General features: G+C 40.0%; 1 protein-coding gene across 4 annotated transcripts in view; it reads right to left on the minus strand.

Moving 5' to 3' along the window:
* The window catches only part of LOC119436257 (RUN and FYVE domain-containing protein 2-like), a 105014-nt gene that overhangs the window by 85281 nt on the left and 7007 nt on the right, over nt 1-12726 (minus strand). For all 4 annotated transcript variants that reach the window (XM_037703050.2, XM_037703051.2, XM_049656545.1 and 1 more), the window contains 2 exons: nt 6608-6778; nt 4112-4229 (listed from right to left, as the gene is read on the minus strand). In XM_037703050.2, coding sequence (XP_037558978.1) covers nt 4112-4229; nt 6608-6778 — 289 coding nt within the window. The remainder of the gene's footprint in view (nt 1-4111; nt 4230-6607; nt 6779-12726) is intronic.

The following is a 12726-nucleotide window of genomic DNA, read 5'->3' on the forward strand; positions in this document are numbered from 1 at the left end:
AGATCATGTTGTTTTGTTATCCTCACTGTATATATGTCATCTTTCGCCCATTAAAATTTAGTTGTGAGTCTGTGCACGTGGTGTCTTTTTCGTCCTCCTTTGTCCCTGCTTCTAGCGCAGTTAAAATCTTTCTAATATGAACTTCAACCAACTAGCCCAACTTGGTGCACTGCTACTCTCTTACTGCTGTTGATGATTTTTTACCTCTTTGCACTGCCCACTTTCCACTCCTATGATCGATTTTGTTTTCCAGAGTTGGGCAGAATCTTAGGTAAAAAATGCTCCCACTGCACTCCTCCAAGGTGCATAGAGTTGGAACACCATGAGAAAACATTCTACAAATATCAACTAAAAAAAAATTTTAAAAATTCCCTCTCTTTAAGTGGACATCCAATCCCCTAGTATCACCTATTGACAACATGTCTAAACTTGACCAGCGTATATTTACTGCCGTTGCATCAACAAATTGCTCTTTAAACCAACAATACCTCCCGTGCGGCGAATAGTCGGCTTTGGCAATATGGCCACCACTGTTGCACTTGGCGGTTCGCCGGCTTTGGCAGCTAATTGGTTAATAGTTTATCAATAAACAAGAATTGCACTGCATTCTAAAGGAACATGACGTCCTCTCTAGCAAATTTTGTACATTTTTTCAGGACAAGAGTAGCCCTAGACTCTAAAAATAATTTCAAATATGGGACATCACACTGACATACTGGCATTGCAGTTTGGGGGCAAAATTTAAAAAGGCCTACTTTGCCCATCATTTTCTCCACTAGTATAACCAACTTTTTCACACTAAATAAACAAAAATAATGCCTTGCAAGAATACTTTACCAGTCTAAACTTAGCTAGCTCAGTGTTAGCTAATAGCATGCCTGTCAACCTGTGAACTTTAATCTTCATAAAATGGTGTGGACACACCTAGTGTGAGAGGGGGGGGGGGGGATGGCACACATTATTGTTTTTATAAGCTTGCCTTTAGCACATGCCTTTTCAGGGAAACAATGCACTTTATTAAAGACGATTTACCTATAGATGCAGCACAGAAGCAGTAACAAATGTGGCACAAGTACCACATTGTTTTCTTTAGAACTTTCAATGACTTTGATTTTGCCTGCTACAGGGACTTAGCTGCATAAACTTGCTCAAAGCAAGTACCCGCATCCTTTCACCATAAGAAGACAACAGAAGGTTCCGAGACCAACAAGCGAAACTCACTTGCAAATTGAATTTATTTTCGTAAAACTTGACAAATATTCCCAAAATAGTAAAACAAGCCCAAATTCATTAGCTTTACGTATTCGAGGAGTTGGCAGGTATGCTTTTAGTGTACCTTTAATAAAATAGACTCAAAAGGAGGTGTGAGGGTTCTCTTGTCAACCCCAGCAAATTGAAATTTATGCACTGACACTAATCAGGGTGATGGGGAGTGCATCTGCAAGCAGGAACCTGCCATGCAATGCATCAAATGCAAGAAAGGTGTTGTGTAGACAAGTACAACATACCACTGCCTGCCATGGTGGTTCAGTGGCTATGGTGACCTACTGCTCTGATCAAAATTTTGGGCTCTACTTTCGTTACGAAGCAAAAGTTAAAATAAACTCTGGAATTTTATGTGCCAAAGGCATCATATGATTATGAGGCACACCATAGTAGGGGATTCCGGATTAATTTTGACCACCTCGGTTTCTTTAATGTGCACTAAATGCACGGTACATGGGCGTTTTCGCATTTTGCCCCCATAGAAATGCGGCCGCCGTGGCCGGGATTCGATCTCGCACCCTCGGGCTTAGCAGCTCAACGCCAAAGCCACTATGCCACCATAAAGGGTGTTACGGAAGCAAAATTCCGATGAAGGTTGTATGAAAAAATGCTCACATATACCTAAAGGCATACATCAAGGTCATCAAAATTAATCTGGGGCCTCCAACAGCAGTGTCTTTCACAGCCCAGGTCTGGCTTTGAGACATAAAAACCTCAACACAACATTCCAATCTCCTGTGGTTGGGGTTATATACTCGACAAACAAGCAGGTGTTGAAACAACTATATTTCTGAAAAAAAAAAAAAAGAACACAGGAAGCCGCCTGGCTGGCCGCTGCATGAGTGAGTAAACTGGCACATATGCGAAGATCAGTGAACTCACATGAGAATTGTGAGGCATTTGGTATCATCGAAAACCAGATGCATATATGTCTGAGTTCACCCTTTGCATCAGTACTTCATTCAGAAAGTGCACTGTTAGCAATGATGCATTTGTCTTTTGTCTTGTCCCTTTGCTTGTCATCCAGCAGGTTAACTGTGGCTGATGATTGCCACTCTGTTGGTCTTTATAGCATGTCTCTCATTCGGCGTGCAGTGCATTCACAATGTTACCAAAGCACCAAGCACCCCCTTTGCGCACCATCCATAGATGTATGCACCTCTGCTGTTAAAGGGACCCTGAAACAATTTTTATGATTTTGTACAAATGTACCGAGTCATTACGGTAGGTACTTCTGACCATTAAGTGACGCATTTAGGTGCTCTACGTAAAGTGTGTAACTTATTATAACATGTTAAAAATGTGCATTGCTACCGATTGCAGCGGTGCTGCTCCAGAGTTTTCAGCCGCCCCCTTACAGTTGATCTAGTTAGCCTAATTGACGTCAGTAGGGCGAGCTATCCGATTGGCTGCCCAGGGCGCATCATCGATAATTTTTCCAACAGTATGGTGAACAAACGTTGTACGTATGTTTCTATAAAAAAGAAAGTAACAGAAAGAGAATGCGCAAGGACAATTTATCACTAAACTCAAGCACTTCCGGCACACAGCAAGTGTCATCTGCTTGTGTTACTAAGTTCTCCGTGTTGACGCAAGCTGCGCGGTCAGTGTTGGCATCAAGCTTTCTTTTCGTGAGCATCATGGATTGCCCTTGTTACGATGTGGGCTGCAAATCTCAATTGGCAACATGTCAAGCTGCGACATCATGTCCCTCTGCAAGGCAACATGCGAGCAGAGTGACTGCAGCGCATCGGGCTGCCGGTATCCGATCTATGCATTTACGCAGCCAGCATCTACGCATTTGCGGCTGTCACTTCACGCCGAAGGATTACTGCCACAATAGAGAATTTTAGCATGTCTGGTACTCAGGTAAATGCAAGCGCAAGCGTGAATAGTCTGCACAGTGCCACCACCTGGTGAAACAGAGCTCGACCAGACAAACACACAGCTAATATAGCAGAAACCAAGTTTATTCTACTTTGCTGCTCGTGTAAATTTTCAGAAGCACAATCATGAACACATTGCCTTTTTAAATGCTTAAAATGTTTTACACTTGGTTACAGCAATATTAGCTCTGTGTTTGGCTGATTAAGCTCTGTGCCACCAGATGGATGGACCGTGCAGACCGATCAGGCCGCTCACGTATGTCTACGCTAAAGCTCTTCCATCACAGCGGTAGTAGTATGGAGGGACTTTATGCCTCCGCCCATCCGTCCAAATGCCCAGCTCGCCTGTGGTTACCAGAATACCGGAAATGCTCGCAACGCACGCTGCTTGAATAACTTTCGCTGAGGATCGACGGCCGGGCGGCTAGCGGAGAGGTTGGAGAGGCTTCGTGTGCTGGCTCCAAGACAACCGACGGAAGTAGATGACATGACGTCACATCATGACGCAGAGCCAGTGAAGGCCAAGCTTAGCCCCGATCACTCGGCGAACAAGTTGAGGAGAAAAAGCATGGCTAGGGAGGAAGGTAACTTGAAATCGGCCATAGCTTTCTTAATATGAGACGCTTCACTTAAATTGTGGCGTGAATGTTTTACTGTAACTATACCCTATGCATCTACAAAATTTGTGCACAACGTTTCAGGGATCCTTTAAGAATAAAGCGTGTGCTAAAAAACTTCCACATTATGCGTCATGATTAGCAATCTTTGTCCTATCAGGCCCTCAAAGTGACGAAGTTGAAATTACAATACAATCAATACCTTCATCAGTAACCTTTAATTTCCGCAGGGGGCAATTTAAAGGCAGAAGGCTCTATAAACACTTATTGGCCACAATGTACGCTTGACATGCCCTGTAACATGCATGAACAAAAGGAAAACAATAAATGCCAGCAACTAACTTGACAGTTGGGAGATCTCGCACACTTGTTGTAATGTCAGCCGCTTCAGGTACAAACTTTTCAACTGCCTCAAGAACATTCCAGAGTTCTTTCTTAGGTCCCAGAATGCCTTTTTTAGCTGCAAGTAAGATAAAGGTGCTTTAGCAAGCAAACCCTCGCCACACACACTTTGCATGGCAATAAAAATTTTTTTTAAAAAGAACATTAATACCATCTGTAAATGAGTCACTTTTGTCTACCGATGTTCAGTTCCTGTAACCAGAGAGGCTTATTCACTCACAAAAGTATTAATAATCAGCCAAATATACTAAGAATACAAAGAAAACAATGGAAAGGGCTGCCATATTACAAGACCAATTTTATAAATATTTATTGTGTGTGCACGCGCACACACACAAGCTGTCCCAGCTAACACTGCTAACATTGGCCAGCATTGTCAAAATATGAGTTCAGTCTATGTGGACAAACCTAATATGATAATGCTTGCAGTCAAACTGCATAACTCAGCTTCTATTTTTTATTGCATTTAATTATTACCAAAAATTGTGACCTTAATAAGTATCAACCTTTTCAGCTATGTTTAATAAAAACGTTTCAGACTTCCATCTATAACTTCAAATTAAATTGTTTGTGCCATGCTTGCTTTCTCTGCAGGGTTTATTTTTTGTCTACATTAAAAGGAAAGTGGCCATAAGCATAAAGTTATCGCTGCGCCAGCTGGCTTGCACATAGCTAACGCACTGCTCTCAAGCACTTGGTGTACAAATTTCCAGGATGGAAGCTTGAGTGAGTTCGTAATTTATGGTGAAACTAAGCAAAGCACGGAAGATGAGGACACAGAAAGAAAGACACACACACAGTTTAAAGTCAGTACTGCGTGAGTCTTTTCTTCTGTGTCCTTGCATTCCACACTGCGCTTAGTTTTGCCATGAACGAACTTGCTTACGTGTCTTACCCGTTGGCCCTAACAATGCATCAAGGCCGTCATTGTGCTGATGTCATTATGTGTCTTATCCAATGGCCCCAACAATGTGAGGCCTCGATTATGCTGACCAGCCACAAAATTCTTGTCCAGTTACCCTTCCAATGCGACATTGTGAGTCGGAACAGCCTACGGTGTTTTGCACTACCGATAAGGAATTTATAAGAGTGTAGCTATCCCACATTGCCTCCAAGTACCAACAGTTACTGGTGCCCTGTTGTTTCAATGAAAATGTTGCACCAGGAGAAAAGCTGGGTTCGTTCATTCACAAAGCGTTCGAGTACACTGTCATCTCGATGCACAAAGTGGGCGTCGCAGTGCCACTGTCCAGCTACTAACACTTTATATTTAATGCAGGAAAAATAAACATAGAAGACTACATGAAAGGAAGTGCAGTATAAAAAATTGAATTTGATGTTTTCAATTAAACTCGTTTTAACTTTTCTGGTATAAACATCACTAAAATATTCAATATTTAAGAATATGATCACTGCTAGCTAAGTAGGCAATCAGCTATAATTAAAAATACACATCCTGAGTAACGCAAGACAATTTATGTGTGCATGTGTGTACATGCTTGTCAAACTGACATTCGTGCCGGAGCAACATATATTTAAAAAATGAACATAAAAAACACTAACTACTTGGAACCACCATAGGTTCATGGGCTTTCGCATAGAATCCTCGAAGCCGCAATTTTTATACCTCAAGTACACATGTACAACCATGGTTAATTAGTTTCAACACAAGCATATTCTATCAGAAATATGCAGTTGGTCATTAAAAAAAGTATTTCCTAAATCCTGTTTGTGCAGTAACCTTCAAACCAACATGTCATTTATGCAGTAGTATTTCTGCAGTATGCAGCATATTTATGTCGACCAGATGGTTAGAAAACTTGTTGAACTACAAGTACAAGGCTAGAAAAGGAAATGTTTACATTTAGCCAATATTCCAAACGAAGCTGTGACAAAAAAAAAAGTATGTTTAAGAAATGCAAGTTCAAGGAGAAAAGAACTTACAAACGACTCGCACTGACATAAGGTTACACCATGTTCGCATCATTTCATAAGCTGTGTATGTGTCGATGTTAAATTGAATGTTCTCTGGATAAAGGAGCTTGCCTTATCACAAAGTGCGACAAACCAAATTACATTCATGGTTTATGCACTTTATGCTATTTACGATAAGAAAAAGTAGTTGTTCAATGCTGTTGATGAACACAACAATATACCGTACAAATTAAATTCCCTGAAATCAAGTTAGCAGCAGAAAAGTAGTACGTCATACTACAATACGATGGTGTGACTGCTATTTAGAGCTTGTTAACGCATTGAGGCATATAACCCCAGCCATATATGTCATATGCAGGGTGAAAAGTGGCTTCATTGAGTCAAGTTAGCACCATGCCCTACTTTGTTACAACAAGTATGCCTGTGCGACTGCATCACCAAACTGAGAATACTTACTATTAAGTCATTTTAACATTTTTTAAAGAAAAATGTCACACTTACGCTTCAGGCCATGTCTTAGGACATGCTCAAGCAGGATAAAAAAATGCTGCAATGGAGGGTGGTCCGAGTCGAGCATACGCCCAAACTTCAGCGATGATTCTATGAGCTCTTTCACAACCAGCTTGGTCAAGTTCAGCAGGTTGGAGCGCTCTATAGCCACAGGATCTCGATCTGGAGTTCAAGCAGGGATCAGCAACATCGAAATGGAAGAAACAACCAAGATAGTGCTCAACATGTAACTGTCATTTACTGAGCACCACCACTAAATGCTGAAAGAAAAGCTGGTACCTGAAAAGCAATACAGCAGGCCACATCCAAACAGTCTAACTATCCCCTTCTAAGAGGACAAAAAACACTCTCAAGGGTGCCATGCAAAGGTCGCCGACAGAAGTGTTCACAATATGAAATAGCTATGACTCTATTTCAGTTGTTCAGTATGTTCTCCCAGCACCTGCTCTGCCACATGTTATCCAGCAGCAGTAATCACCTGTTCACTCCTCACTACACTAATAAAGAAGTGCTGTTAGTGCCCTACAGCCTAAATTACACATAACAGCACTCACCAATGCCCAACAAACATCACAGCGTCTGTGGCTAGGCTGCATTTTACAGTGGTGCTTTCGTGATCAAGCTATTTGAAATTTCCTGAACTTTTGAAATTTTGAGGGTTTCCTGAAGTTGCTACAAAATTCAGCTACTCCTAATTCCCATGGCTGACAGCCACCATAAAATAGTAACCCCATATCATCAAACCATAAAAAAAATGCAGCCACCACACCCCATAAACCATAATAAACACTCTTTTCAGGAATGCAAGAACGCATGACAAAGCACATGACAACTAAAAACAACTCAATTTAAGAAATATTCCTTAACCCCTTAACTGCCAATGATGAAGCAACTCATCATCACAAGTATCCTCTGGTGGTAATGACAATGGTAATGACAAGATAACTTATCGTGAACTTTTCGCAATTGTTGCACATGTGTATATGTGCAGTTTCTTGTAATTATGAGAAATTATTAGCACACAATGACTTTTACTAATTTTTTTCACCAAGACCAGTACAAATGCAATAGGCATTCTTGGTATCATATTTTTTAGAAGAAATTGGCATAAATATGCAAGCCTAAGTAAAATTTGTCATGGCAGTTAAGGGGTAACAAAAAAATAAATAAAAAGGTTTGAGCAAACCCGTGCTCATATGCTTTATCTAATTTGCATAAGTTGGCTGCTCATTATTACATACAGCTCATGAAGACATCATCAAATAACGACAATATTGCACTTTGAAGGTGCACTTAAACATAATAAAACCAGCGGTTAACCATATGAAGACCTGCATTGTACAAAACTCTCAAATAACAATAGTGGATGAAGAGAATAAGCATGTGAAAAAAGCATGACGAACTCCTCATTTGAAGTGCCAAAAAGGCTAAAAAAATTCAAGTTCAAAAATGTGTTTTAACCTATGTTCAATAAAACACATTTCCTTAATATGTAAACCAACAAATGACTGCAAATATTAAAATGTCTTTTAAACAAAAACTGAATTTGCCAAACATGCGTGAAGATTTGTAAAATAAGGTTTGCAAAGAGCTCAGTTTTCAAAGGTGCCCTCGAACACTTTTCAAGCAACATTCTTTCTATTGCAGGTTGTGTAGACTGATGGTTGGAGATGCTTCTAGTGCAGGTCAAAGCACAGATATCAAAATATCTAATATTTTAATCACACAAACAAATCATTACATCACAGCCAACAGCATCATTGCCCAGTGGGGCTCACCAGCATCATCATCGTCGCCACTCGCTCATCCGTGATTGGTTTAAAACTAAGTTGCAGATAACCATTGCACTGATGAAAGAAGTGATATATTATGATTTGGCTTTAGTTTTAGTTTTTTTGCTTGTAATTTTTATATTAACACAAATACACACTGGTAGCCTCTGGCCTCTAAGGATCGCTCTAAGTTACAGATAAGTGCGCACACGAAAAGTTCACACAAAAACTTCTCTTTTCGCTCGTGAGTAGCCTTGTCGCCTTGATGCCTCATTTTGCACGTGCAATACATTCGTGAGTTGGTCACGCGGTGCTGAACATTTGTTCATGGTGCTGTGCTGAACTGCCTGCACAGGCTATGAAAGAAGAAAGAGACATTGCGGAGTCCCAGGATGCTCAACCAGTAGTGCTAGAATGCACAAAGGTAGCTTGCTACCATGGTACAGCGCCACCAGCACATTGGAGCAACCGGAATCCATGAACATAGACCATGTAGGCAACAACCATGGCGTGCAAACTTCCGCTACATAGGCGCTTTGAGCTCTTGCCATTGGGAGCGAGTGGTTACGTCAGTGGGTGAGAGAAATGGGGACAGGAGACTGCGGAAAACTTGAGTTGAAGGCATGCATTTCTTTTCCTGTATTTTGAAAATTTTCGGCTGAATAACATCAGACTGCGTACCCCTATCGCTGCCATTCTTGTTGCATTTATCTCTCCAACTGTCAATCTACACAACCTGCAATCGAAAAATGGTTGCTTGAGATGTGTTCTGAGGGCCCCTTTAAATACCACTGTGCCCCTTTGATCAAAAAGAAAAATTTATGAAAACTTTAGAAACAGACACCTTTACACACAAGCTTTTTTGCCACTATGTTACGTAGAGATGCAGTTGGAGGCTGGAGCAGCACAACACCTGAATGCAATGTCCCTACAAAATTAGTCTTTTTGTCGAATAGATATTAGGTTTCTGAGGACCACGTAACTAGAGCCTGGATGTCCAGGCACTGAAAATGCTGTTTTAGGTGCCTATAACAGGCACCAAAGCTGTCACTTATGGTATATTTAGGTGCTAAATATTGTAGTTTAGCAAGAACTGCTCTGCATCTAGAATTATTTTCGAAGGAACACAGCCCACTAAACCCCTGTTTTGCAAAATTTATTTTCTCATTAAAACGAAATGAGGTAAGTTGCATAGCTCACAAGATTTATATAAAATTTCCGTGTGACAAGACACCACGAGAAACGTTTTGAAAGTAGTGACAAACAAGCACTATCTTAAGATTTTTAGCTTTCAAGTTGAACCTTTTTTCATTGAGTATTGGTTTGTATGCCGAAAAGGAACGCTCAACATCCCCTGAAGCTAGCGGCACACATTTGTACTTCGGTATGTTTGATGATCCAATGTTCTCCGGAATTGCATAATATTGGCAGGTCAGAATCTTTAACAGTTCTTTCAGTACCGAAAACCTTGTATTTTTGACCAGGATGAATTGAAGTTCCAAACTAACTCTATCAGCCACAGGTCAATTGGATACGGTGGTGAACTGTTCCTGGACGTCCAATATGAGCCCTGCATTTGAGGTCACAACCGAGCATTCAAGTTTCTCGATGATGTTGGCTAAAGACGTGAAGTGAGTGCACAAGTATGCTGTCACGTTTAAGAGTATGGTTGCATAGAGCCGTTTGTACCCTTGTCACAGCAATGCTATTGTATGCTGCAAAGCTGTTAACAACAGCTTTTACAGTGGCAAGTTGTTTTTGATAATAATCAGCTACCTACAACAAAGTTCCCCAGCAGGCGATAACATTTCAAGCAAAATAAGGCTAGGACAAATCGCGAAAAAAGGAATTTTTAGGCTCTGAAAATTCAATATAGGCATCAATATCCAAATCGGAGTTTTATAGGCACAATAAAAGTGCCACTAAAATGTTTCTAGACCCATAGTTTGTGCTTATATGTTAAATAGGCACGATAAGTATGTAAGGAGAAAAAAAAAGGCGTTTTGGCTACAGTTCCGGTCTCTACTTTGAACAGATGAGTATTTGTCAATGACATAAAATTATTTAGAATCAACATAAAGCAAGTGTTTTTAATGTTCAAAAGTACAAATAGAACCCTTAAGAGCTAGATGAAAATATTGTAGGGTCTGTGGTACTGATTTTCCAAACATTCCAGGTGTTTTTTTTTTGTCCTCGTAAATGTAAAATTCCCAAAATTTAAATGCAATTTAATATGATTTATGTTATTACTAACCCTTTATTATAACCCCGTGCTGAAGGATTATTTGGAGAATGCTTTTTCTTGGTCCCCGAATAGATGATGAGATTGATTTAGTGTAACCAAGCGCTAGAGCATGCATATTTTGCATATTTCCAGTAATTCTAACCCAGCTTTTATATGTTCCTGGTAACATTGCAGTGGTACGATGCCTCTTACAAATACCTCAGAATTTGTGCAACTAAGAGCCGTTCCTGAAAATTGCACACAGACTAGATAAGTAACAACACTAATTGCACAATAGGTTTCTATTTGTGCAATTTTGACTTTTCTACTGTCCCTGTTTGTCTACCTTTGTACAAAGCTTTAATACACTCTAAACTTGAATAAGGATGTTCTACATGGGTTCCTAAATATGCCTCACTTGGAAACATTATCAAACCAATTAAGTACCACGCTACCTGCTTCATACTTTACAGCTACTCCTTTAGTGCCAGCATTGCCTCCCTAATACTATCTTTTGGTTTAGTGATCATACCTTGCAATGCGAGAATTCATGTTTGCATCTCCTTCATAAAATTTACCCAGTATTCCTGCTTTTAAGAAACAACTCCCCGCTTGTCCATTCTATCACTCATGAATTTACCATGAGTTCAAGGTCGGGGTATTGGCATGCCACACATACAGGGTGTCCCAACTATCATGCAACAAGATTTAATCATCATCATCATCATCATCATCATCATCAGCCTATATTTTATGTCCACTGCAGGACGAAGGCCTCTCCCTGCGATCTCCAATTACCCCTATCTTGTGCTAGCGTAGTCCAACTTGCGCCTGCAAATTTCCTAACTTCATCAACCCATCTGGTTTTCTGCCGACCTCGACTGCGCGCGCTTTCCTTTTCTTGGTATCCATTCTGTAACCCTAATGGTCCATCGGTTATCCATCCTATCCATCAACAAGAATTAAAGATATGCAAATGCCCCATAGCTGGACAGAACCAAGGCAATGTTGTTTGCTGTCACTTGTAGATACTCAGATTATTTTTTGCATTCTGCCTAATTACATAATTAGTCTTAATTAATTATTCAGATTTTCAAATATTATAATTAGATGAAAAGAGTCAATGAGAAAATTGTAGAGCAACTTGAAAAACTACCGATACAGCTTTCTATTGCTCAATACGTGCTACATAAAAGCGTCTTTCCAAGCGTGAAAGAAGCCAGCGAATACACGCAAAGTGCCTCGATCGGCCAGTCACGCGGCAATTTTGCATGTATTCGAGGGCTTCTTTCACGCTCGGAAAGACACTTTTATGTAGCACGTATATATACTTAAATTTGTCTATAACCTACTGTGCCTCTCAATCTAATGGTACAATCTCTCTGCATTTACCGCTGCAATCACTAATAGCATAACTTAAAAACGAGGAATTGATAAGAAGACATCATGTCTAACCATTCCTCTTTCTAAAATGCTCTCTGGGCCTCGAGTACACTGAAAACAAATTAAAACTTAATGAAACAAAGCGTAACATTGTACCCATATACAGCTCATGGAGATTCTACAAATGTGACAAAAACTTTATGGGAACTTTTGTAGTGATGACATCTCTTCTGGAAATATTTTGAAAGCCCTTCGATATTTATTCTTCGAGAATATAAATTTGGTAGAAATGTTACCTTTGTCTCGAGAACTCCTCCAGCACAAAGTAAGCATATATATAACGTAGCAGTAAAGAAAGCTTGTATGTGTGTAAACAAGCACATGCCTACATGCATGTGAGCTCATTACACATGTTTTCTTGAGTAGCATAGAACAATAAAGCTTACATTGTACATATCGTAAATGCACAAAGGCTCCTATTTCCTTCGAAAACATTGAACACAGCAATGCTATGCAAGAATATTACAGTAACATCACAACAGTTCCAAGAAGATTTTGTACCTTTCAATGTTCAGGGAAATCCCAACACACTGATTGAATAGCATTACTTTAATGACAGAAAAGCCTATCTGCATAGTTGATACTCATGAATTGAATTATTAGAAGTGAAATGAACCTCTTCTGAAAGTAGAAGTCAATGAACAACAAACATAGCAAGTAAACATCAGCAG

This window comes from Dermacentor silvarum, chromosome 1, assembly GCF_013339745.2.
Source record: "Dermacentor silvarum isolate Dsil-2018 chromosome 1, BIME_Dsil_1.4, whole genome shotgun sequence".
Lineage (NCBI taxonomy): Eukaryota > Metazoa > Arthropoda > Arachnida > Ixodida > Ixodidae > Dermacentor > Dermacentor silvarum.